This window comes from Diplotaxodon limnothrissa, linkage group LG16 (genome assembly GCF_057381915.1).
Source record: "Diplotaxodon limnothrissa isolate DT_005_m linkage group LG16, D_limnothrissa_male_GT1.1, whole genome shotgun sequence".
Taxonomy (NCBI): domain Eukaryota; kingdom Metazoa; phylum Chordata; class Actinopteri; order Cichliformes; family Cichlidae; genus Diplotaxodon; species Diplotaxodon limnothrissa.
The window spans coordinates 17,177,433-17,204,090 of record NC_140611.1 but is presented as its reverse complement, the minus strand read 5'-3'; the positions used below and the strand labels follow the sequence as shown (position 1 = coordinate 17,204,090).

The following is a 26,658-nucleotide window of genomic DNA, read 5'->3' as shown; positions in this document are numbered from 1 at the left end:
TACAGATTTTTATATACAGTCTATAGTTAAAAGGCAAATATTTATTTAATAAATTTACCGTGTTGCAGGAGGGGGTGAAGTATGCAGTGCGATTACGGAACTACGGTAGCCGGACGGCTAATGGGGACGGAGGGATGACCACAGTGCAGTGCTCCGATGGTGTGTCCTTCACCTTCAGCACCTGCAGCTTGAGTAGCAATGGGACCAACCAGACCAGAGGACAGATCCCACAGATTCTCTATTACAGGTATGCATAAAGCTAGCATCTTGTAATTGCTTGTATCAAAAGTTGTTTTGTTTTTTTTCTGACTTAAGTGTCTCATTGTTGAAGGAGTGAGTATGATGGGGACCTCCAGTCTCAGCTGCTGAGCAAAGCCAATGAGGAAGACAAAAACTGTAGCAGAGCTCTGTCTGTGGTCAGTGCTGTGGTTAGAGCTGCAAAGGATCTCCTTCACAGGGCATTTGCTGTTGATGGTAAGCATAGCAAATTTTACACAGCTATTACAAAAACATTGGTTGCTTGTATTTCGGCCTTTCTTCATTTTGTCCTTTCTTGTCTCCAGTGGATGATATTCCTGAGCTTTTAAGCTCTTCTAGCCTGTTCTCTATGCTCCTGCCCCTCATCCTGGCCTACATAGGCCCCGTGGCTGCATCTGTACCAAAGGTATTAGTTCACACTCAGATGGTTTACCTGTCTTCTTAAAATACCACATTTCTCTCTGGTGTAGCACTGTGGCTAACTGCTTGTTCTTTCACATCCAGGCTGCTGTTGAGGTGTTTGGTTTGGTTCAAGAGCTGCTACCCGCTGTCTCTGCCCTGAACCAAAAATACGCCCCACCCACCTTTAACCCAAACCAATCCACAGACAGCACTACTGGCAACCAGCCTGAACAGGGCCTCTCCGCTTGTACCACCTCTAACCATTATGCAGTAATTGAGAGTGACCACCCTTACAAACAAGCTGGGGTCACTCAGTACAGGGTAAGGCATCTCTTGCCATGCTTACTGGTTTTAAAATGTGTTAAGAGAAAATTCTAGAATTTTAAGTTGCAACTGATTTCCCTTGTGTTTCACCATGCTTCAGGTATCATTCCCGGACTGCGTCCGCTGGACCACGATTGAGTTTGATCCACAGTGTGGCACTGCACAACCAGAGGATGTCCTGCGTCTGCTAATCCCAAGCCGAACACTCCACTTGTCTAACCTAAGTGCCAAACCCTTGATCCACGACACCATCAACACCTGGACTGAGCTCAAAAAGTTCTCAGGCTCAACAGGCTGGCCAACCACTGTCCTCGTGCTGCCAGGTGAAAACAAACAAGCTGACCAACCCCAACAAAACAGCAGGATAGCAAGTTAACATTTATTGGACAATAAGCTACAACAGTGTTATTGAATCCCAATAAACTCCAATGTTTCTAAACCAAGAGGCTTAGAAAAGCCAATATACACTAGTGGAGTCAATGGGAAACTCTGAACTAAACTAATGACCACCGCATTTTGGTTAACCTTAGGGTGTAATACAGAAATGTACAATAGGCACAGATGTTTATATAACATATAAATAGTGTTATTATTTATATTACAATTATTAGTACCTTTTGGTAGACACAACCTTTGACAGCTTTTGTTTTCTAATCTTATTTCATTTTAACGTATTTAAAGCAAGTTTGGCTGATGAATGATGTAAAAAAATTTAAACTGGTCAGATTGTATATGACCAATATTTTTTTTCATTTAACAAAACTAAAGCAATCAGTTATGAACATTATTGAATTAGTAACAAAAGTTATGCATCTGTCCTTTATGACTGGCATAATATTTCATCGCCAGTGACCTTTGTTCAAAGCTCATGTGGTGTATCAGCCTCTGCGCTACAGTGGTATTATTCTTTGCAGGATTATTATATTTCTGCCATAAGTCTTTAGTGGTTAATGAACTTCCTCAAGGCAGCGGAGTGAAATGTTGCCCTGGATCGTGCGTTACTTTCGACAGAAGGGAACTCCAGGCTGGAAGACACCTAAAAAAAACTTGTATACCACGGCGTCCACAGAGGCAGAGACAATGCATATTCTGTAGGAGGACCAGTATTCTTTGTTTACTGTGAGAGAGCTAGCAGCATTTTAATGAAATCTGTTGTATACTTAAGTATGAGCTCTGATTGAGTAGTGACAACATTCTTAATCCAACATATGTTCATGAAGCCAGCTGCAGCTCGTTGATGATAATTGTTGGCATCCTTTGTGTACTTTATTCTACTTAATGATGCTTAACTGAGCCACCTGCCGCAGCAGGCAGCCATTAGTTTACAAATTATTGTTTTTACAGAGCTCTGCCTAACTGTCTCGTGTTAGATGCATTACTGTGTATTTCTGCTCTATCTGGTTCCAGGAAATGAAGTGCTCTTTTCACTTGAAACAGCCTCAGATTATGTGAAAGATGAGAAAGCCTGCTTCTACGGCTTTAAGTGTGTGGCTGTGGGATATGAATTCAACCCCGGTCCTGATGAGGTACAGATGCTCTTCAGTGAATTGTGCCACCCACCCTGAGCCTGTAGTTTTACAGCACTTTGTATGTCCTCTGTAAAAAAGTAATAAATACCTTTCTGACAGATGTTTTGTAAATTTCAGGGTATTATCCAACTGGAGAAGGAGTTGGCCTACCTGGGTAGTGTGTGTGCTGCGGCTCTAATGAAGAAAGACTTGGCCCTTCCTATAGGTACAGAAAAAAGTAAAATCGGTGCATTTGAGGCAGCCTTTTGCATAACTCGTATAATCATGATTTAATTTTTTGTAGGCAATGAGTTGGAGGAAGATCTTGAGATTCTTGAGGAAGCCTCTCTTCAGGTATATTGTCTTTTAAGTTAAACCTTCCCTGATAATTTATTTAAGTTAAAAAAAAGAAAAAGAAAAAAGAAGAAGCTATCTCTACTAAGCACTTAACTTTCGAAACTTTGTTGCCACTCAGGTGTGTAAGGCCCACTCAGGGATCCTTGGGAAGGGTCTGGCCTTGTCTCACTCTCCCACCATCCTGGAGGCCCTTGAGGGGAATCTACCCTTGCACATCCAAACCAATGAGCACTCCTTCCTTGAGGACTTCATCACCTGTGTGCAGAATTCAAGTGGGGGACGTCTGGCTAGGTATGCTTCCATCCTTGGATGAGAAAGCAAAATTCAAATTGAATGAAAATTACCTCAGAAGAAAATTATTCATATTGAATTTCAATTCTTTGAGATAAATAATACTTGGGCTGTTACTACATATTCGTTCCCTCTTTGTTTGACCAATGCAGATGGCTACAGCCAGACTCTTACGCAGATCCTCAGAAGACATCCCTGATTCTGAACAAAGATGATATACGCTGTGGGTGGCCAACCACTGTGGTGGTTCAGACCAAAGACCAGTATGGGGATGTGGTGCATGTTCCTAACATGAAGGTCAGGAAAACTCTCTTAAAAGAAAAAAAGAAACAATTATGTAATTGTGTCTCAAGTGCCAAACCTACAAAAGTAGTTTACTGAATTTGTCGGTCACCGTGTTTGTTTTGTTTGTAGGTGGAGGTGAAGGCCGTACCTGTTTCACAGAAAAAGTCAGTGCAACCAGAAAATGTGAAGAAGTTGCAGCGACTACCTGGAAGCTGTTCCCCTTCTTCCTCTGGACCCGACCTAACCTTTGGAGGTTTGCCAGTGCCCAAGTTGGAAGCCACCTATGAGCCCATGATTGTGAAAGAGGCTCGGTACATTGCTATTACCATGATGAAGGTCAGCATCGTGTAACTGGGGCGCCACTCGCTACCTCACCTGTGTATATTAGCCTGTTGCAGATTCTGTAGCTCAGGTTGGAGCTGGGTGGTTAGATTCTGAAATACAACATTTAACATTTGGTAACATTAAATAATAATTATTTTAAAAACAGAGCTTCGTTAGAAATGGCTAAAGAAGATAATAACAATATACTGGGAAATTTTAAAAAAAATCTGAATACACCTGCCAGTGAGTACAGATGTAAGCTGAAAAAAAAATGTTCCACATAAATGTGTATAAATGGATGCGTATGGCCTGTAGCTTGAAGACTGTAAAAGCTCCATGTTATTCTAATCCATTTACTGTGTATGATAATGAGAGAAGGGTGTTACAGGGCTTAGAAATTCTTCCACCAAGTGGTTCAGATTAGAGTAGCATTGACAGACTTTTACTGAAGGACGGCTTCTGTGTATCTGAAGAGGATAAAAAAAAAGTCAAAAATGAATGGCTTACCTTGGGAGTGACAGCCTTTTAGTTTGTTATATAAAACATTCAAAAAGCCGGTTGTGCATTTTTGTTGCATGGTAGTAATGGAAAAAAGTGCTCCTTTGCCATCAATCAGAGGCTAGTCACAAGAATGGTGTTCATGCTCTCCAGCTTATGATGTACTTAAATGGAAAGCCTGTATCAGTAGCCCAACTATGTCACTTTGAAGAAAGCTAAAGTCAAGCTCACGGACAACTACAGAAGCTGAATTAAAATTACAGTGTGCTACTTTTTCTTTCAGTTGTTGTAGCGTAATCCATTAATGAATATCTGATTGGTGCCGGTCTTTCAATTAACCAAACAGCAGTTACACTAAGTGTAAAGAGGGGTAAAAGGCAAATTGTTGAACCCATCATGAGTTTGTATCATAGATGGGGAATGTGACTTGACTTAAAAAAAAAAAAAAGTGGGGGGGAAACTAGTGTATTTGCTGTTGCTCTTACGTTACATCTGTGTCTGTTTTAGGCATATGAAAACTACTCCTTTGAAGAGCTGCGCTTTGCTTCCCCCACCCCAAAGAGGTAAGACGGTGCAGAAAAAAGAACAGACTTTCCTAGGAGACGCAGTCTACTTATTTTTCATTGCCCACACAGACCCAGCGAGAATATGCTCATCCGTGCCAACACTGATGGCACCTACAGTGCCAATTGGACTCCAGGAGCAGTCGGCCTCTATACGATCCACGTCACCATCGATGGCATTGAAATAGGTAATTCAGTCTAAACGCGCGTTCAAAAAGCTGGTGCGTTCTCTTAAGTCTTTCCCCATAGAAGCATGAAATTTATGTGGAGGCAATAAATTTCTTGTGAATTTACAAAGTCGAGTTGTAAATCCTTTTTAAATGATTTAGATGCTGGTTTGGAGGTAGAAGTCAAAGACCCTCCCAAAGGCATGATACCACCTGGGACTCAGATGGTCAAGCCAAAAGCTGAGCCTCAGCCTAGCAAGGTGAGTTTTTCTTTCAGTTGACCAACTAGGACATGAACATGAACAAACATGCTGAACATTACCATGCAGTCATCCAGCAAATGCAACTCAACAGAGATGGCAACAGGATTTCCTGCCAGCACCAAATTCTAACGGATTGAACCAGCTGCTTTATGCAGTATGTTGACATCAGTTTCATCAGAAACACAGAGATCCTTTTTGACCTTTTGAAAAGTTTTTTTTTTTTTTTTTTTTGTTTTGTTAGCATTTCAGTTCATACTGAGAATTGTATATCACCTCTGTGTAGCTTTTGGCTGTTTGCGCCTCCTCGTTTGGTTTGCTCTGCTGACTAACGATTTGCTGGTTCATAGGAAGCAATGAACCTCAGTCCAGTCAAAGATATTTTGGTCACAAAGTAAACGAGCAAATAAATCCAACTCTTTTATAATGCCACGGTAGATTTCGGTGTGATGTCCTTTCTTTTGTGATGCCTCTAACTAGATGAAGACAAACATTAAGTCTGAGCACTGTGAGTCTGGTTGTTAGGTTCTATCGTGCATGTATACAGACTGTGTACGTTGACGAGTACTTGTATGGTGTAGGAACTGGAAATTGCTTCAGATGCAGAAATTGCATCTACCTGATGTTATGCACATTGGGGTCATCATCATTTTGTGGCCTTTTGAGTTTTGAAATCCATAATGGGGGAAACAAGCAACAATGTGTGCCTTTTTCAATCACTTGTGTATACTCCTTTTGGACATGTTTTAAAAGTTTTGTTTTGATTTTTTTCTTCATGCATCAGTGTAGATAACACACAACAAACTTCATAACAGGTGCTAATGAAATGAAGCTCCTTAAGATTGGTCATCTTTTGCTGTGTGTATGCTTGTACTTGGAAGCGGGCTTTGTCTGGATTAAAGCATGCGATCTATCACTGTCAACTGCTTTCTCCTTTTTCTTTTCCTACTGCTCTTATTGACTTTATTTTTCTCCTTTCTGTTCTTTACCCCTGCCGCTCACGGTCTCCATCTCCCCTCTGCTTCTCTCAGGTCCGCAAATTTGTATCCAAGGACAGCGCAGGCCTGCGTGTGCGTAGTCACCCCTCCCTGCAGAGTGAACAGATAGGCATAGTGCATGTCAATGGCACCATCACTTTCATTGACGAGGTAATTGACTTTAGACCAGGCAGAAGACCTAGTATTCTATGTGGAACACCAGGGTCCACTTTTGTCCTGTTTCTGTGTTTCTTCTTGTTTGAATCAATAAGAGCCGACTCATAATTATTGTAAAATCTAGAGGTTTTTTTTCTAGATTAAAGTAATTTTGAGTCTTTTTACTCTTTTTACATGATTTCTGTAGTTTCTTTGTAATTACCTCTTTCAATAATGATTACTACTTCATAAATTTGTTGCTCTTTATGTTGCTTATTGCTCTTGCAAGGCACTCTGAGGCTCCATAAACAGCTTGAACACCATCCTCATGAATCCAAATGAGACGATGAATTCTTAAATTACTACGCACTTTATAACTGCAATGTAATGTGGCATGTATTGACTGTATTTGTCAGCCCTGCACAATATCTGCTCTCATCTTTTGTCGTTAGTACCGGAAACATTCATGTAATGTTTCACCTGCATCCTGCTTCACCATGAGCGTGGCGTTATCTAATTACTTTGGGCAGCCTCAGAGATGCCGTGCGTATGTATGAGGGCACTCCCCTCCTACTTCCCTAGTAACAGGATGGCATGCCTTTGCTCTACTCTGTTGCTTGTTTTCCCTTAGATCCACAATGATGATGGTGTGTGGCTCAGGCTCAATGATGAAACTGTAAAGAAGTATGTTCCCAACATGAATGGGTACACTGAAGCCTGGTGCCTCTCTTTTAACCAGCACCTGGGCAGGAGCCTACTGGTCCCAGCCGACGTAAGTAGAAGGCGGCCTGCTGAGTAGCCTGTCTCCGTTTACGATTAGAGGCTCCTGCACTGTTTATTTTGGGGAAGAGCTCATCTGTGTTGTTTAATGATAACGGCTTTTCAAGGACTTACCTGGGTTTGTCCTTGAAGCATGGTAAATCATCAGAGTATCTTATCAGAGTGTACCTGCTGGGGTGTTTCTTGTGCATGGAATATCTCGGTATGAAACTTTCACTAACACACTGTGCAAAGGAACAGCAGCTGGAGTGTGCATGCATTAACTCACGTTTGAAGGCAAAAGGTTTACTGTTACATGACCATCATGTGTTTAGCTGTGGACTCTTGGCTCACGTGGTGAGGCGGTATATGTTTAGTGCATTAAAGTAAACCCCAATGCAGGGCCGGTCAGACAAGGAAAAATGTAGTGAAAGAGCACTTGTGTGCTGTTTGCCTTTGCTTATTCTGCACTGTTGAGTCTTCATTTACTCATCGCTTCTCACTCACAGTTCATAAAGAGTTGCTCACTGCAGCATGTGATGGCAAGGAGTTCCCCCCCACACATTTTGCTCCATGCCGCAAAAACCACCCTAAAAGTGCCACTGACTCAAATGGGTCATTCAACTGGGTATAATTCAAGAAATTGATGCCGTTTTAAATGGGAATGTATCCAAAGATGGTGGTTTTCTGTCATGAAGCAGTCACTGGCCTGTGAAAGGTTTGAGTGGATAATTGTACCTCTACTTCTCTGTAACTCCACCTCTGCATTGGGATGCAGTGCTAGGAGGCTTCCATGTCTGGTCTCTGTCTGAACAGCATGACACACTACATCATCCAAATGGGGAATTTTTTTGGAAGTTTCTTCTCTATATGTCTTTATTTTTACATTTTTTTTTAAGTCATTTGGTCATGGATTTGGACATAATTGCAATAAGGTGTTGGGAGTGAATTTTCAGTGCCCCTGCAACATTTTTTTTTTCTTTGTATGTTTTGTTTTGTTACTGCTTTTAATTCTGCACTCATTGGCTTATTTCAGTGCTCCACAACTAACTGGCCTGTCTGAATCTGTCTTCCTAACTTGACTTATCCTGGAAAATCCATAAGAGCCAAGAGCTTTTTTTTTTCTTCTTCCAAAAAAATACACTAGAACCTCCCCTTTCCCGTTTTTCTCTCCTTTCTTGAGTCGTCTACTGTTTCTTGACTGTTTTACAATTTGTTGCTCAGAATGTCTTTAATGCTAGCCAAGGAGTCAGGGATATCGGCTTTTTGTCATGGACCCCCTTAACTATATTCCCACCACAGGTGAGTTGTGTGAAGGAGGGAACATAGTTTGACTGCCCCATAGCCTATCGCCTGTTTCTTTTCTTGTATCCTCGAACACCTTGTGACTTTGTAGTTGTCCCACAGTGTGAATTTGAGGTATAAGAGGTCAAACTGTATTTGCATGGTTGTCTGTACCGTGATAATACATCATATCGGTGGCTACTGAAGACTCCGCAGTGATCACATTTAGGATTAATAGTAATTGTTTGTATTAAAGCTTGTATGTTGCATGGAGATGAAGATAATAATGTTCAGACTGTTGCATGAGGTCTTGTTTGAAAGGCTTGCCATATCTAGTCCTGTTTCTGTGTGTGCCATAGCATGCCCCCCTTTAACTGAAAATGAGAGCATTTTATTTAAGTTGTTGGTTGTTTTTAACTGGATTACTAAAATGCTAAAGTGAGTGTTTGTCAATTCTTTGTGGTTGAACAGTGTATTTTTAATATCAGGGGCAAATTGCTGTATGATTTTACTGTGACGACGGATACACTTACTTCCTTTCCAGTTTTGTGCCAAGCTCAGCTGGCTGGCTGCTGTGTGCAGCTTCATAGTTAGTGAACGGATAAGTGAGTTGCATCGGTTTTGTCACTGAACCGTTGGTTTAAAAAAAAAAAAAAAAAGCAAATATGCTATTTGAGACCTTAAAGATGGCACTTAATACACGTAAAGAGGGCTGAACTGCATGGTTTTTACAGCATTTCCCTGTGAGGCTGCTAAGTGCTTTTCACCTTCACATTTCTGGGCTTTGTAGTCTGAGCCCTGTGCTGGTCTTGAACATTTTTGCAGCCTATTTTATTGATGTGCGCTGACTCTAATCCATGCTCTTAACTCTTGCAGGAGGTCAGGGGCCAGTTGGAGGAGAACATAAAGGAGGTGAGCAGCTGCCCTTCCCACGAGGCCCCCATTCGGGTGCAGAACAGAGCAGGGCAGGGCGGCGGTCCGGGGCTTTATAAGGTAGTGAAGACCGGCCCCTCTGGTCACAACATCAGAAGCTGCCCAAACCTTAGGGGTATCCCCATTGGAATGTTAGTTCTTGGCAACAAGGTCAAGGCCATAGGCGAGGTACGCACTCACCCCAAATAATCAAATGTGTTTTCTGTGGCTGGAGCTCAATTATTCAGACTGCTTGGATCAAGCTATACTGATTTTTAGTAGATTTTGGCCTTCAAATGTAATCTCTCTTTCAAAGGGGAATACATGAGCTGCTTCTGGGTGTGTGTGTGTTCTCTATCTTTCTACCCATTGCTGTGGCAGCAACAATTTTCTGCTTGATTGACTAATTCCAGTTTGTCTATGAATCCACTGCAGTTTCAGGGTGTCACATTCAGCTGGCTTGAGGTCTCTCAGTGGAAGCCTAATCACAAAATGCTGGAGCCTTTCTGTGCCTTGACTGTACCTTTCCTGCTCTTGTAATGATTTTTGTCAATATAAGAACCTAAGTTATTTCTTGCCTGGCGATGTGGAGCCTCTCCTCTTTTGGTTATGACCTGTCATTGGCTGCGGTGGTGGTGTGTCATGCTGTTCAGTAGTTTCCTGCGCCTCTACTAGTGTGTGTGGATCTGGGAGATGCTGCCTGCACATACTAATACTTTCATCTGTTTGTGTTTTCTGATTTGTTTTTTGAATTTCCAAAATGATAATATTTCAGGGAGTTGAGAAAACACAGCTTCATGCATTTACCTTTCAATAAACTAGCCCTTAGAGTAAGTTTTGTTTTTATTTATTTATTTATTTTTTTAATTTCAGCTCATCAGTTTTGTCTAGCTGTGTCTGCTAATACACCAAATTAATTTATTGTGATCTGCTGCTCTATATTCTGTATGTGTCAATCAGATGGGATGAATACTTGCATGTCAGTGATCTTGCGTAGAACCTTTTGTATGTGGTGGATACGGTGGATGTAGGGTGGGTGAATAAGAAAATTGACTGTAGCTGATTTTGAAAGTGGATTCACATGTGCTGTTTGTGCGTGTGTGTATGTATGAGCATGGATAAATAGTGTTGCTTATGTATCAGGTGGTCAACTCAGAGGGAACCTGGGTACAGCTGGATAAGAACAGTGTAGTGGAGTTCTGTGAGAGTGATGAAGGAGAGGCCTGGTCACTGGCCAGAGACCGTGGTGGAAACCAATACCTTCGCCACGATGATGGTAGGTGGCGTGGCTGATTAAACGGTTTCTAACCCAGATTTAAGCCCTCCTAATGCCAGATTATGATGAAACAATGTTATTAAATTGACTTTTTCAGAGCAAGCATTGCTTGAGCATGGGAACCAGACCCCGCCACCCAGCCCTTTCTCTGTGCAGGCCTTCAATAGAGCCTCAACTTCAAATGGAGCACAGGGCTTTGACTATGGCATCTCCAACAACAAAGGTAAGGTCAGCTTGGAGTAGAGTTAACTTTACAAAAATGCATCATGTGCAGATCACCTTTCCAAGATATAAATTCTCTTTGCTTCCTTTTCTTGTTTATCTTGTACTTTATTGTAACAAAGGCATCAGGACTTTTAGTTGCTCTTCTCACTAAAATCCTTTCAAATAAACCATTACTCACCAAACGCCACTCTTTGCGTATAAAAATGAAACAATTTAATTCATTTTTGCTATGCAGATATGTTGCTTTATCAAATTTAATTTGTTTATAACGTCAAAAAAAGCCGAAATTTGCAGTCACAGTGTATACTAGTATCAGACCTTAGTTTCAGTGATGCAGTTGGAGTCGGTCGGTCTTTTCAAATCACGGGCGCCATCTTTCATCTCTTTTTGTTGTGCATGCTTTTTATTGTGTCTACCTTTTGTTATTTCATGCCTGATATTTCTGCATTGTCAGGCATAAATTTGCTTGCATGGGCCAGTCAGTGTGCCCCTGGTCATTTGGGCTACTAGGGGCTTTGTTTTCAATGTTTGTTTGCAATGTTTTCTACAATATATTGCCAAATACTGCAAACATCACCTAATTAAAGTCAGTGTTTCTGCTACCAAAGTAGCAGGGTTTTTGTTTTTTTTTTCAAATGGCTTTGCTCTTTCACAAAAAGGAGGTTGCCCCGTTAGGATTCTTAGTCATGCTAATCATGGAACTCTGGTTATGTTATGCACAATGATTGAAGTTGAAGGTTGTTTTACTTGTCTAGATGTCAGATGCAATAAATCTGCAACTCTAATGCTCCTGCATAATACCTTTGCTATGCAGATTGTAAACACATTGTCAAGCTTTCTTCTCTAAATGTCTGTTGGCAAGGAGTGCCTATGGATTACCGTTATACTTGGATGAAGTTAAGACTGGTTGTAATGTGGAGAAATGGATGTAGTTGCATCCTTTTAACAGGGGCTTGGGTAATCAATGGTAGTTTGTCGTGAATGTTTGTATTTACCTTGACCTGAAAAATCCTTCCCATTTACACAAGGTACATAGTCAACCAACCTGTAGAAGCGGTGTTAAATCTGTAAATCAATACAGATTATAAAAATAATAAAGTGGCGCTGAAAATATTTACTGAAACATAGAAAATGTGCGTGGAAATGCACGTCTAGAATAAATACTCAACTAATACAAGCATGTCCACCTCGATTTTACAACTCGTTCATGAGTTGAAAGCCCCCACTGAGCCATCTAATGGAAAGTCTGAATCACTAACCACCTCTGGGTTTGAGTTTTCATGCTGTGAGGCAGCATTGTGAGTGGGCTCTGAGTGTGCAGGACAGAGAAACCTTAAAAAAAGAAATGGTGTGCTGATGGTTATCATCCCTCACTTTACAATGTATTTTATAGACATTTACAAAAAAACCTCTGGGAATATGTATCGACCAAGTTTTGCAGCTTGGTGCGCAGTGAAACCTTTCACTAAGGAGAAGCTATCCAGTGAGATTTTCCCAAGATGATGATCTTGGAACTTCTTGTGAGGACATGCAGGTTTTTTGTAAGACTGAGCCCTAAAATAAAAAGAACAATATACATTTTCCATAAACTGTTAGGAAAAGGGAGGAAGTGCTGCTGTGCTGTGGTGAAAAAAGTACAATTTGTTGTTGCTAATAGGAATAAACCATCTGTAGTTGCTGGAGTTATCTGGTAGAACATACCCTGTACTGGGCAGATTTTTAAAGTAACCAATTTGATTTTTTTCCCCCTTCAATAAAAAACTTGTTGGGAGTTGTAGTTTCTTCCTTATATACTTCTTGGCTTGTCTTTTTTGATTTATTTTTTTTAAACCTAGGACCATACTAGAAATTTTTGTGCTCAGTTCATCCAGAATAGTATTAAGCCCACTTAGGCTTCATGCTAGTTTCCCAATTCCATCTATGAACACGACTGCTGGGACTCCGGATGCCCATAATAGCTCCTCCTCCTCCTGGCTGATGATTGAAATGATTGATAAGAAAAATAGGTGACTGACCTACATCCCCCATTTAGAATCCTTAAACCATAGTAAAAGCTTTAGTTTGTCCCCTTCCTCTGTCTCCATGTTTGCAGGTGACCGGTTGAGTGCCATACTGAATTCCATTCAGTCTGGGCCCTTCCTCTCAGCAGCTCCCTCCTCCTCCATATTTGAGCAAGCTGCCCAACCTCCCTCCTCTTCCTCCCTTGTCCACAGCCCATTTGTGTTTGGACAATCCCCCTCCCAACTGTCTCAGCCACAACCACAGCTTCTGAGTAAGTCTGTCCAGCTTTCTGACAGCGCTTGCTAGCACAGATTTTGATCCTTTTCCTCCCAACTTTTCGTTTCATGGAATTGTAATCTGTTTTTAATTTATCTGTACTTTTGGGGGAGAACAGGATGATATGTGACACATATCGGCACAGTTGTGTTGTACGGTGCAGAAATATCCTTAACAAGCCGACAAGTCTATTCCATGCTTAAATCTTGTTTCTTATAAAAAACAGGTGACATGACCTTTAAATAATCCATGAGTTGGTACTTTCACTTGTTTTCTAAGCAAGATTTCAAACATTAATAGACTCTATATCCAAGTCAACGGGATATTTTTGCCATGCGCTCAAGTAATTGGCCAAGTTGCTTAATTTTCTGCTTGCTGTGCTTGCTCTCTTGTTTAGCGTGCCTTTTACCCTGTTCTTCATCTGCTTCATTGCTGCTTTGAAATGAAATCTGCATCTTCCATCCTTTAGTAACAGCTTGTTTCACTTTCACCTCAAACAGCCCAGGCTGTGACAGAAAATGCAAACAGAAGTCTGAACACTTGTTTGTTTATAGCAATTATTAGGTTTGGGGGGGGGGATTTTGTTTGTTTGTTTTAAACAATGAACGGCTTAAACAAAAAAAAAATAAAATAAAAATCAGCTATTAAGTAATGATATTCTACGTATACCAAGTTTGCGCTTGAAGTGGATAATTCAAAATTTTAAAAGCCCTGCAATTCAAAAGACACTGTCTTGTAACACCATCCAAAATCAGTTCACTTGTCTCTAATATTTTCTGCCTGTGTAGCACCCTTTCTCCCTGTTGGTCTTTTCCTCTGCTCTACTGCGTCCTGTGTACTTGTTGTTGTTGTTTGTTTTGTGTTTTTTTTTGTTTTTTTTAATCTGTTATCTATTTGTTACGGAGCCCTGAAGATGTCATGGAGAGCAGGGAAATGTTTTTGTTTTTGTTCTTTTAATGCTCAACTTCTTAATTTATGTTCTTGTTTTAGTATACTAGCAGTCTTCCAACTAGAGCTGGGCGATAGAACGATAACGATATGTATCGCGATATAACTTTTACTCGATAGAGAAATTAAGCTATCGCGATAGACCTCGCCGCTCTTGTCCTCAAAAAAAAAAAAAAAAAAAAAAGGTCAGCCAATCCAAATTAAGTAGCGCAGAGCCGAACCAATCACAGCCGCAGCGTCACGTCGCGTGACTTGTTACGTACAGCACAAGTGCCAAGCCGCACGTGTGTTTGTTTGGGAAGCAGCCAGCGGGTAATGGAGCCAGCGGGTAATGGAGCCAGCGGGTAATGGAGCCAGCGCGTAATGGAGGAAATGAGTGTGCCGACTAGAAAAATCAACCGAGCGTGACCGAAGAGAAAACAGATGATGGTTCCAATGCCGGAGAGATTGTCGAACGGAAGAGCCATAGAAGTTCCGTAGTGTGAAGGTATTTCGGCTATTTCAAGTCTGACAAAAAACAGAGTAGCGTGCACTGTAAATTGTGCCGAAAGCAAGTCTGGAAATACAATAAACTGGTGCATGCGTCACACTGCGCCACGTTATTGTTTCGGTGAAATGAATTTCTACAATACTGTTAATTCTACTCTCTGCAGTGTTTAAATGCTTACATATACACACAGTTACTGTCCGTCCACACATACGACTCGGTTCTGCTTCTATGCCCCAGCTTTGTTTACTTTTTCCCACCGAGGCTTCTAGACTTCTGATTGGCCAACATTTAGGCACGGTTAGGAATCTAGCGCCACCTGCTGCTTTGGCATGTTCATAGCAGCGTTTTCCTTCATTTCTGCCTTTATGTGTGGACGGGATTATTTTTTAAAACGAAAACGGAAAATCTCCGTTTTCAAAAATACCCGTGTACGTGTGGACGTAGCCTCAGTCTCTGACTGGAAGCGCTAATTCGTCATTCGGCTTTTGTCAGACTAAAGTAACTGTTAAAACTGTTTGAAAAGCTCAGCTATACAACAAGGAGAGATTGAGAATTTCCTTTTAGTTCTCAGTTTATTTGATATTGACAAAAGTTAGTCAGTTTTGTCTGTTCTTCTGTAAAACAAACTAAGATTTATTTTTAGAATTAATATTTTGTTTCTAAGTGGAATTGACAATTTAGTAGTCTGTTTCGTTTGTCCTATTTTGAAACTTAAACGCTTTAGCGGCTGCCTTTTGTGTAGTTTGCAATATTTGCCTTTATTTATCTGAAAAAGTCTCATGTTCCTTAAGTACATCTACCCTGTTGAACTTATTATGGGAAATAAATATTTAAATAAAAACAAGCTGCTGATTATTTCACATTTTACTTGTGAGCAACGGCACATTTAAATCTTACAAATATAGTTATTTGGCTTATATCGTGATAGATATCGTTATCGCCTGAAATGAAAAAAACATATCGTGATATGAAAAAATCTCATATCGCCCAGCTCTACTTCCAACCTTCAATAATTTTATAGTGGCCACCTTTTCTAAATGAAACTAAATAAATAACATTACTGAAAACACTGTATCAACTCAGATGGATGTACTATGAAGGAAGTTCAACAAAGTCAAGCTTTCTTTGCGTGAGCTGGCTTGACGAAACCTAAAACCCCAGTCGGAGATGAGTTTCATGACCATGGTTATCACGCGTCTGTTATGCTGGATTTTCTGCTTCATGTTCCGTCTTCACATAAAAAGGGATGTTTTGTATAAGAATATTTCCTCTTGGGAAATGCATGTACCTTCCAAAGACAGTGCATTGCACAGTGCTGTAACTTTATGGCTGGGCTTCATTCATGATGATAAGGTGTAGGCTAACAAGTTGCATTTGCCAAGTAGAGAATCTTGTACTTTAAAACATGCTGAAAATGAAAGAACTGGTTAAAACATGGCACTTTCAGTTGATTTCCAAACTTTATTTGAAACTGAACATAATCTGGTCTGGACCAGGTTAGGTTCAGCATAAGTTACCATGGTGATTTAGCCAGGTAAAAAGTGGATCACTTTCATGATACTGAAAACTCCAGTTTTGAGCTTGACATAGCTCACTAATCTATTAATCTTGCTTTTTCGTAGGGCAGTCCAATCTTCACAATCAGTGCCTTTCCAGGAAATACAGTTTTAAATAAAATCAATATAACCCCCCCCCCCCCCCCCCCCCCCCCAAAAAAAAAAACAAAACAAAAACAAAACTACCTGCTTTATAACCAAGTATAAAGCCTCCTACCAAAGGTTGTATTGTTGGCCCCAAAAGAGGAGAGGATTTCACAAATTAACTAAAACATGTGCACAACTTTGTCCATGACATTTACAGGGTTCTTTGTTTTTCTGTTATTCTTCTATAAGTGTTTCTACACGCCAGTCAGTTTGTCTGTTGATCCCCTCATCACTGTAACATGTTGTCCTTTTGCCACTTTCTACTCCACCTCCTTGACTCCATTGCCTCTATGCCTTCTTTCTTTTTCTCTGCGGTGGCCTCCTTGCATTCCATGTCTTGTTTGTTTACCTGCTCCACTGTTTTCCGCTGTAGATGGTTCATCATGCAGCCTTGCTTCTCGCGAACGTGTGCACAAAAGCAATGTGTCCGTGGCTGGGCATGGTACTGCTCTCTCATCTCTCGCTCTGAGGCAAAAGGGTGGGTAATCACATCATGCATCATGCCTCCCCTCAGACTGAACAGATGGTTGGTAGGAACTCAAGTCTGCTCTGTGGTGAATCGAGGGCTTTGTGCTCAACTTTTTGGGGGGGGATTATGTTAGTGCAAAGCTTTAAATTATGGTCTAATGGGAAGAAAATTGAGGAAAAACTGCATTTAAGACTTATTCAGTGTTGCACATGATTTTAAAGTCGGTTAGAAAAAAGGAATTTTCAAGCTGTTCATTGAATAGACATTTTTTGGATATTTGTAGTTGGTACATAATTACTTGGTTTCTGGTCAATACCAAGGCTATTTCTAGTATTATCAGGAGTGGTCCCTGAACTGGGCTGAGATTCATCTTTCATCAGTGCTTCCATTATCCAGTAACAGTCTCATTTGCAAAACATCTGGATCAGAGGTGTCAAACATTAGGGCCAGAACTGGCTCGGAAAGACGGCAATCAGGGTCAGTGCATGGCTTTGGACAATGTTATCCTACTGATAAATCATTGATTCACCTGTTGCTGTTTATACTACGCCACAGTAATTAAGTAATGGATACTTTTTTTTAAATTCAGTTTTTACAATGGGTGCACAGTAAGTAGATTTAATTTTTTTTTAATTAGTGTTAAAGAAAATGAACAAAATCTATTCTCATTTAGAAAAACCGAGACATGTTTGAAAATTGCACCTTTTCGTATATATTAAGATATCTCAGGCATTTTAAATGTGTAGTTACACTGACACTGCCAGAAATGGTCCAGCCCGTTTAAGATCAACGTGGGCTGCATGGGCCCATGACATGAGTTTGACAGCCCTGATCTAGATGGTCACATAAGTCACTAGTTTGTTTTAATAAAATGTTTCACTGCCATTTACATTAAAAGACATAACTTCTTTCACATTCCTGACATTAGCTCTCTTTTACTCTTCATTCAGTTTTTCTATACCTTTCTTTGTTTTTCTTATTACGTTTTTGTTTTTCACTCTTACTGATACCTTTTTTGTGGTGTAACTGAGTTTCACCTGTTAATGTTTAGGTGAGCGAGGGAACCTCATGCCTGGTGCACGGCCGATGTCCCCAGCCTCCAAACACCGTCAGGAGAATCGCTCAGCCAAACAGGAGAGCCGCGGAAGTCGCTCCTCTGAGCAGAGCAGGGTCAAAACAAGTGAGGGTGGAATGACAGCTAGCGAGGCCCTTATACTGCGGTCCGACACGGCCAAACTGAGGTCTGACTCGCACAGCCGCTCCCACTCGCCCAATCACAACACACTGCAGGCTCTAAAGGCAGATGGTAGAACTTCAGGAAACCGGTCTGAGTCTCCGAATCCTGGCTCTCGCTCTTCCTCTCCCAAACAAAAAAGTATATCCACGTCAGGCAGGTCTAGCCCCTCCAGCAACTCTTCCCAGCACTCTTCTTCACCCCACCATGACAAGAATCTCCCACCTAAAGTTAGCCCTTCGTCCAAAGCCCAGCTCGATCCTCCAAGAGAGAGATCCAAATCAGACTCTTATACTCTGGACCCAGACACACTGAGAAAGAAGAAGATTCCCCTTACAGAGCCACTTAGGGGCAGATCTACCTCCCCCAAACCTAAACTGTCTCCTAAAGACCCAAATAAAGGGATGACCGGCAATGCAGAGAACCGTGTTCCCTCACCACATGTTACCCAAGAGAACTTGCACAGTGAAGTCGTGGAGGTCTGCACCTCTAGCGCGCTCCTCTCCAATGAGGATGTCAATGATGAGAATGTGGAGCTCCGTAATGCTGAAGAAGGCTCGTGTAAGGTGCACTTCAGCATCGGCAAAGCCCCTGTCGAAGAGGAACTAAAGAGCCGCTCTTCACCCAAAGTCAGCCGCAAAACCTCCAGTCGACACACGCGTTCTAAAAAGGACAAATCCGGGCCTCTGTTTAAAGGAGAGAGCACAACTAGGATCACAGAACCTGCCAAACAGGCCATGTCTCCCTCGGTGGCTGAATGTGCACGCGCAGTCTTTGCAGCGTTCCTGTGGCATGAAGGCATTGTCCATGATGCCATGGCCTGCTCCTCCTTCCTCAAGTTCAACCCAGACTTAACCAAAGAGCACGCCCCCATTCGCAGCTCCCTGGGAGGACAGGGCGCTGAGGAGAAGGAGAGCAAATTAAAGAATCGCCACTCCTTGGAGATTTCCTCTGCACTTAACATGTTTAATATTGCTCCACATGGCCCAGACATCTCCAAAATGGGCAGCATCAACAAAAACAAAGTGCTGTCTATGTTGAAGGAACCTCCGCTGCCAGAGAAGTGTGAGGATGGAAAAGGAGAGTCCATTTCCTATGAAATGACTTCCCATCCCTCTATGAGGGCAAAATCAATCTTACCATTAACACTGCAGCATTTGGTTGCATTCTGGGAGGACATTTCTATGGCCACCATCAAGGCAGCAACTCAGAACATGATCTTCCCCAGTCCGGGATCCAGTGCCATCTTAAAAAAGAAAGAGCATGAGAAAGACAGTAAAAAGGCAAAGAAGGAGAAAAAGAAAAGGGAAAAGGCAGAGGTGCGTCCAAGAGGGAATCTGTTTGGAGAGATGGCCCAACTTGCAATGGGTGGACCAGAGAAAGACACCATCTGTGAGCTGTGTGGAGAATCGCACCCTTACCCTGTCACGTACCATATGAGGCAGGCTCATCCAGGTACAGTCAGTGGTATCTTGTAACACACTTTAAATTGTAAGTCTTTTCTGTTTCTTAACGTCCCTCCTTTGTGTTATTATGGCAGGCTGTGGCCGGTATGCAGGGGGTCAGGGCTACAACAGTATTGGCCACTTCTGTGGTGGTTGGGCTGGAAACTGTGGAGACGGCGGCATAGGAGGCAGCACCTGGTACCTGGTGTGTGATCGCTGTCGGGAGAAATACCTCAGAGAGAAACAGACTGCTGCCCGGGAGAAGGTACTGTTTTTAAATCTTCCTCCTTGAATCAGCTTCTGACATCATACTGACTTCCATGAAATAAACTCCAGTGTTTTCCTTTGTTTTCCAGGTGAAGCAGTCGAGGAAGAAACCTCTGCAGGTGAAGACTCCAAGGGCGCTGCCCACTATGGAGGCCCACCAGGTGATTCGGGCCAACGCATTGTTCCTACTGTCCCTCAGCAGTGCAGCTGAACCGAGCATGCTGTGCCACCACCCTCCTCGGCCTCTTCATTCCCACCTCCTCCCCAGCCTGAAGGAGGGTGTCTCAGAAGAACTCCCCAATAAAATGGGCTGCCTCTACCTACAGACACTAGCTAGGTAATTACAAGCTCAGACATAGAAAAGAAAACCTTACAGTGACGTGTTTTGATAAAGATTTGAGTCTCTTACTCTTCCTTTAGACAACACACTGAGAACTTTGGAGCCTACCAAGATGATAACCTCTTCCAAGATGAGATGAGGTATCTACGCTCAACATCTGTTCCCGCGCCCTATATTTCAGTCACCCCTGACGCCTGCCCCAATGTGTTTGAGGAACCAGAGAGCAACATGAAATCAATGCCACCCAGGTAATTGACAATGAATTCAATTTTACTTCTTTTATTTAAAAGAAGAGTTAATTGCAGCTCTGATTTCTTATTACAGAGATTTTTTTCCTTTTTTTTGGTTTATATGTTAGGTTATTTGTTTCCACGTTGTTATTCATAACTGACCAACAGATGATGCAATTGTACCAATAGGCACTGTTTGCACAAGTTGTTCCCAGCTTGTCTCTCCCCTGCACATTCTGACAGCCAGCGCACTTAATTAAAAACGTCCGCCTCTGTCATCGCAAACCACATCTTAAATTGTACAAAGAAGGCTTTGTGTTTGTGTAAAGGTTTTTGTTTTTTTTATTGTTAACATCTATACATTCATGCGTCCCTTCCTCCCACAGCTGCAGCAGCTGCTGAACATGTCCATGTACTGTTCTGTCAGCCAACACTTCGATATTGTGTTTAAAGTACTTGAATGTCCTTAAAAATATTTAAGGGGTAACCAGCATTTGTTTGTTTGTGTCTTTTAGTCTCGAGACCAGTCCAATCACAGACAGTGACACGGCTAAGCGGACGGTGTTTCAGAGGTCTTACTCAGTTGTCGCATCAGAATATGACAAGCAACATTCGCCCTCTCCAGCACGGGTCAAAGCTGTGCCCAGACGCAGGGTCCATAGCGGTGATGCAGGTAATCGCGTCTTGTCATTTCAAAAAGTGCTTATTGGTTCTTCCAGAGTGAGTTACAGCACCGTGTGTATAAATAAACTACTTTGTCTTCTGTACAGAAGTTGGCTCTTCCCTGTTACGTCACCCATCCCCTGAGCTATCCCGGCTGATCTCAGCCCATGGCTCCCTCAGTAAGGGTGAGAGGAACTTCCAGTGGCCCGTCCTGGCTTTTGTTATCCAGCACCATGACCTGGAGGGCCTAGAGGTGGCCATGAAGCATGCACTGAGGAAATCTGCCTGCAGGGTGTTTGCCATGGAGGTAAAGTTGTCCGAATAACACAACTCAGTCTTGCCTTAATTATTGTTTTAATTACAATATCTTGGGTTCGTAGGCAAATATTTTAATATTACACCCATTTCTATATTATAATAAGACTAATACATTTTTTTTTTTTATTTCCCTGTCAGGCATTCAACTGGCTTCTGTGCAATGTGATCCAGACCACCTCTCTGCATGATATTCTCTGGCATTTTGTAGCATCGCTCACGCCATCGCCATTTGAACCTGAGGATGAGGAAGACGATGAGAATAAGGGGAACAAAGAAAATTTAGAACAGGTAATGAGTTGTTTAAAGTTACGGAGGGTGATAAGAAGGTGGCTTTACTGTACTTTCTAATTATGAACATCGACTCTGCACAGGAGCGAGACCTTGGCGTTTGCGAACACCCTCTGTCTGACATTGTTATTGCTGGGGAAGCAGCTCATCCTCTGCCCCACACCTTCCACCGCCTCCTTCAGACCATCTCTGACCTCATGATGTCACTTCCCAGTGGCAGCTCACTACAGCAGATGGCACTCAGGTACAGTTTCTCTTTTGGGGTGGCTGTAGCTCAGGTGGCAGAGCAGGTCAGCCACTAATCAGAAGGTCGGTGGTTCGATCCCAGGCTGCCTCCTCGCTGCATGCCAAATATCCTTGGGCAAGATACTAACCCCGTGTTTGCCTACTGGTGGTGGTCAGAGGGCCCGGTGGCGCCAGTGTCCGGCAGCCTCGCCTCTGTCAGTGCGCCCCAGGGCAGCTGTGGCTACAATGTAGCTTGCCATCGCCAGTGTGTGAATGTGTGTGTGAATGGGTGAATGACTGAATGTAGTGTAAAGCGCTTTGGGGTCCTTAGGGACTAGAAAAGCGCTATACAAATGCAGGCCATTTACCATTTTGTGCCTCCTTTTGTAATTTTAGCAGCTCTGAGCTTCTGTGGTAATATAAATGATTGTGACTCTTTGTTTAAGGTGCTGGAGTCTCAAGTTCAAGCAGTCCGACCACCAGTTCCTCCACCAGAGCAATGTTTTCCATCACATCAACAATATCCTATCCAAGTCAGATGATGGAGACAGTGAGGAAAGCTTCAACATCAGCGTGCAGTCCGGATATGAAGCAATGAGCCAGGCAAGAAAGTTAACAGCGTATTTAGCAGCCAGCACCTGAGCTTACTCATCTGTCATGATTTAACTTGATAAATATGTTTGTACCTCGTACAGGATCTCTGCCTGGTCACCTGTTTGAAGGACCTGACCAGTGTCGTAGACATCAAGACATCCAGTCGCCCTGCCATGATCGGCAGCCTAACAGACGGCTCCACCGAGACCTTCTGGGAGTCTGGAGATGAAGACAAAAACAAAACCAAGAGCATCACCATCAGCTGTGTGAAAGGCATAAACGCTGTTAAGGTGTCTGTTCATGTGGACAACTCCAGGGACATTGGGGTAAGCAGGCAACGGCACAACAAGCGTTGTGGTTAAAACCTTGCTTCTGCAACAATTTCCTGATGGATTTGAGTAAAATTCTTTTTTCCCCTTATATTTACAGAACAAAGTTACTTCTGTGACATTCCTGTGTGGAAAAGCAATAGAAGACCTCTGCAGAATCAAGCAGGTATCTATAATTTAACTTGCTTCACAGTGAATGGCTCTTGTTTTCTGGGCTGCATATACAGTTTACGTCTAAATTATTCTCCTTTTGAAATAAGGAGTAGGAAACAAACCATCAAATAACATGGCAGTTCTCTACCTTTCTGCGATTCTGTCACAGGCTGACCTCGACTCGCGTCACATGGGCTGGGTGACGAGTGAGCTTCCTGGAGGGGATCATCATGTGATCAAGGTGGAATTGAAAGGTCCTGAAAACACCCTGAGAGTACGTCAGGTGAAGGTCCTCGGTTGGAAAGACGGCGAAGCCATCAAGATACCCGGACAAATCTCAGCCAGCATGGCCCAGCAGAAGAACTGTGAAGCTGAGACTCTCAGAGTTTTCCGCTTAATTACCTCACAGGTCTGCTCATCTGCCTTTTCCACATACCTGCAATTAGCTCTAAACTCTTGTAAGCGTTTCTCTTTCTTAAACTTTGTTTGTAAATGTAGGTGTTTGGAAAACTAATCTGTGGAGATGCAGAGCCAACTCCAGAGCAGGAGGAGAAAAACCTGCTTTCATCTCCCGAGGGAGAAGACAAGGTCAGCACTTTAGTTATTTAACTGTTTGTTTAGTGACCTCAAACCTGATGTTTTATACGTGCTCATCTTGCATTTCTGTGAACAGGCACCCTCTGACGCTGACCTCAAGGAGCACATGGTGGGAATCATTTTTAGCAGGAGCAAACTGACCAACCTGCAGAAACAGGTCAATAGCAATTTCACTTTAAACCGTTAAACAGTGAAATTCCGTTGTCATTTCGTGGAAATATTACTTCCGTCAGCTAACCTCAGTGGTGTGACATTTTCAGGTTTGTGCACACATCGTTCAAGCCATCCGCATGGAGGCAACGCGTGTGAGAGAGGAGTGGGAACACGCCATCTCCAGCAAAGAGAACGCCAACTCTCAGCCCAGCGACGATGACGCCTCCTCTGACGCCTACTGCTTTGAGCTCCTGTCCATGGTCCTGGCTCTGAGCGGCTCCAACGTCGGCCGCCAGTACCTGGCCCAGCAGCTCACGCTCATGCAGGACCTGTTTTCTCTGCTGCACACGGCTTCTCCAAGAGTACAGAGACAGGTGGGAGAGGATGTAAACAAAACAAGAAAAACCTTTCAGTTTAATGATCAGAGGAAACTTGTGCGGCTTTCTTGTAAACATATTTACATCAGCATCGATTGTGTATTGATTACACTTCCTTCCTCATTACATTCTGAGTATTTTGAAAGCTGCTTAGTGTAGTTAGTTTTAAGTTTGGCAGCTTGGACAGTTCCTGTTGTTTTGCTGCCACCTTCTGGCACTCAGTGGAATTACATGATTTGGCAGTGTGATTGTTCATCACTGTTGAACCATTTACAGACAATATTGGGACCCATCTAGTTATTCCTTATGAGTGCTTTTAGGGTTTACAAAAAGAAAAAACTTTAAACAAACTACTGTGGTTTAATTTTTGTGTTAAATGTTGACGATAAAAAAGATTTTCAGTTGACTTAATCGCTCACTGTTGGCAACGGTGTGGTGAAGAAATCAGAAGAAGATCCAACTAGAACAAAGACGTCTATAAATTCTGTCCTTAAATGACTGTAAATTTTGGTGTAGAGTCACTTTTTCCATAAAAGGTTTTAAGATATTTGTGTTTTACAGATATTTATGTAAATACCTTGTGAGCCTGTTGAAAGTATAATCTTGCTTACCATCTGATTGGCTACTTCTCAGGTGACTTCACTGCTTAGACGTGTCCTGCCGGAGGTGACGCCTGTGCGTCTTGCTAGCATCATTGGGGTGAAGGCTCTGCCACCGGCAGACATCAGTGACATCATTCACTCCACAGAGAAAGGTGACTGGAACAAGCTCGGCATCTTGGACATGTTCCTGGGCTGTATCGCAAAAGCCCTCACTGTGCAGCTGAAAGCCAAAGGCACCACAATCTCTGGTGCAGCCGGAATGACAGCAGGAAAAGGGGTCACCACAGTCACGCTTCCAATGATCTTTAACTCCAGGTAAGGCTCTGTCTTTTTTTAAAATTTGGGATGCTTGAGATTTCCTGAGGTGTAGTTCCTGAAAAATGACAGCTGTGTTATATTCTTAAGCATGTCGCCCCCTCCTGTTATGCTCAGCTATATCCGCAGAGGGGAGAGCCACTGGTGGATGAAAGGCTCCACTCCTCCACAGATTGCGGAGATCATCATAAAGCTGGTTAAAGACATGGCAGCTGTAAGTTTTTGCTGACTTTTTAATCCATCTCTTGTTTCACGCTGTGTTAAATTTCTTATGTGGTAAAATGACCTCTACATTACCTCTTTATTAGGGGCACCTTTCAGACGCTTGGTCCAGAGTTACCAAAAATGCAATAGCCGAGACCATCATAGCACTGACCAAAATGGAGGAGGAGCATAGGTCTCCTGTACGCTGTATTGCAACCACAAGGGTATGAAAAATTTGTCATACGCAATTACATAACCTTAAAAATATTGTGTATTTATTATATATCACGTTCCTTTGCTGTTACCTAGCTCTGGCTGGCCTTGGCATCACTGTGTGTGCTGGACCAAGATCATGTAGACAGACTGTCCTCTGGTCGCTGGATGGGCAAAGATGGCCAGCAGAAGCAGATGGTGAGAAAAAGCTTAAAGCTACACTGTATGGCAAATTATTAAAGACAGATCATCAAAAGGGTAATTATTCATTTACTCGTCTTGTGTCTGCAGCCCATGTGTGACAACCATGATGATGGTGAGACAGCAGCCATCATCCTGTGTAACATATGTGGGAACCTTTGCACTGACTGTGACCGCTTCCTCCACCTGCACAGACGCACACGCTCTCACCAGAGACAGGTGAGGTTTAATTTATTACTAGAGACAAATAAAAACAAATTAAACGATATTAAGTAGCCACTCAGGTGGGGAGCTTTAAGTATAATTATTAAGTATAATTTATTACTCAATATTTCACAAGCAGTTGAGGCACTGGACATAATTTTTCCTGCAGTGTACAATCATTTTTAATGTGTTTTAGGTGTTTAAAGAGGAAGAGGAGGCCATAAAGGTGGATCTTCATGAAGGCTGTGGGAGGACCAAGCTGTTCTGGCTCATGGCTCTGGCTGACTCAAAGACTATGAAGGCCATGGTGGAGTTCAGAGAGCACACAGGTAACACTAAAATGGGCTTTGTTGGGTAACATTGCATACATATGGCCATATCAGTAAGCTGATAAAATGACTTCTACTGAAGCTGCATTTTCAGGGCTTTCATCTATTCCTATTTTGACCAAGCCTAATAATTTTGTAGGTAAACCAACGTCCAGCAGCTCAGATGCCTGCAGGTTCTGTGGCACGAGAAATGGGACTGAGCTGTCTGCAGTGGGTAGCGTCTGCTCAGATCCAGACTGCCAGGTACCACGCTTGATCTATGGCATGAAATCTCAGTGTCTGTGCTTGTAGTCTATGCAGATGGACTGAGGGGTTTATTAAAACTGTGAGCACCTGGTTTAGTTTCAATAAAAAATTGTTATAGAATATTTTCAATGTCATAAACCTGAGCTGCACCTAAAGGGTTCTCAGTTGTGTCTAAAAGCCTTATCTGGAGTGAGCCGAACAAATACTGGGTGAGGAGTCTGAGAGAGCTGATGCACACTTTGGAGGTGATGTTGAACTCTGCGGGAAAAGTTGAGAACAGGCAAACAGCAAAGTTTCATCAAATTTAACTTTGTAGTTTTTGCAGAAACTTGCTGACAACCAAACAAAACATTTAAGCTTCAGAGCTGATTTCCTTTTTAAAATTTTAAGATGAGAAATGAGCCTTGAAAAATCCCTT

The 26,658-nt window shown here is 42.4% G+C and overlaps 1 protein-coding gene across 3 annotated transcripts in view; it reads left to right on the top strand.

Annotated features, from left to right (window-relative positions):
* mycbp2 (MYC binding protein 2) overlaps nt 1-26,658 on the top strand; it is a 67,501-nt gene that overhangs the window by 34,471 nt on the left and 6,372 nt on the right. Inside the window, exons 36-79 of one of the 3 annotated variants that reach the window (XM_085374803.1) lie at nt 69-247; nt 332-474; nt 564-664; nt 763-981; nt 1,085-1,307; nt 2,392-2,510; nt 2,631-2,718; nt 2,797-2,846; nt 2,968-3,140; nt 3,293-3,437; nt 3,555-3,761; nt 4,755-4,810; nt 4,883-4,998; nt 5,140-5,237; nt 6,269-6,385; nt 7,002-7,142; nt 8,354-8,431; nt 9,290-9,514; nt 10,469-10,601; nt 10,699-10,824; nt 12,919-13,098; nt 16,618-16,722; nt 17,765-19,402; nt 19,488-19,657; nt 19,749-19,996; nt 20,080-20,247; nt 20,745-20,902; nt 21,000-21,199; nt 21,349-21,498; nt 21,582-21,742; nt 22,170-22,326; nt 22,419-22,643; nt 22,747-22,812; nt 22,969-23,208; nt 23,298-23,387; nt 23,473-23,553; nt 23,657-23,923; nt 24,560-24,843; nt 24,961-25,057; nt 25,152-25,271; nt 25,357-25,458; nt 25,552-25,680; nt 25,862-25,994; nt 26,134-26,237. In XM_085374803.1, coding sequence (XP_085230929.1) covers nt 69-247; nt 332-474; nt 564-664; nt 763-981; nt 1,085-1,307; nt 2,392-2,510; nt 2,631-2,718; nt 2,797-2,846; nt 2,968-3,140; nt 3,293-3,437; nt 3,555-3,761; nt 4,755-4,810; nt 4,883-4,998; nt 5,140-5,237; nt 6,269-6,385; nt 7,002-7,142; nt 8,354-8,431; nt 9,290-9,514; nt 10,469-10,601; nt 10,699-10,824; nt 12,919-13,098; nt 16,618-16,722; nt 17,765-19,402; nt 19,488-19,657; nt 19,749-19,996; nt 20,080-20,247; nt 20,745-20,902; nt 21,000-21,199; nt 21,349-21,498; nt 21,582-21,742; nt 22,170-22,326; nt 22,419-22,643; nt 22,747-22,812; nt 22,969-23,208; nt 23,298-23,387; nt 23,473-23,553; nt 23,657-23,923; nt 24,560-24,843; nt 24,961-25,057; nt 25,152-25,271; nt 25,357-25,458; nt 25,552-25,680; nt 25,862-25,994; nt 26,134-26,237 — 8,010 coding nt within the window. Of the gene's footprint in view, nt 1-68; nt 248-331; nt 475-563; nt 665-762; nt 982-1,084; nt 1,308-2,391; nt 2,511-2,630; nt 2,719-2,796; nt 2,847-2,967; nt 3,141-3,292; nt 3,438-3,554; nt 3,762-4,754; nt 4,811-4,882; nt 4,999-5,139; nt 5,238-6,268; nt 6,386-7,001; nt 7,143-8,353; nt 8,432-9,289; nt 9,515-10,468; nt 10,602-10,698; nt 10,825-12,918; nt 13,099-16,617; nt 16,723-17,764; nt 19,403-19,487; nt 19,658-19,748; nt 19,997-20,079; nt 20,248-20,744; nt 20,903-20,999; nt 21,200-21,348; nt 21,499-21,581; nt 21,743-22,169; nt 22,327-22,418; nt 22,644-22,746; nt 22,813-22,968; nt 23,209-23,297; nt 23,388-23,472; nt 23,554-23,656; nt 23,924-24,559; nt 24,844-24,933; nt 25,058-25,151; nt 25,272-25,356; nt 25,459-25,551; nt 25,681-25,861; nt 25,995-26,133; nt 26,238-26,658 lie in introns of all 3 variants that reach the window. The other 2 variants (XM_085374804.1, XM_085374802.1) reach the window with 2 other exon arrangements.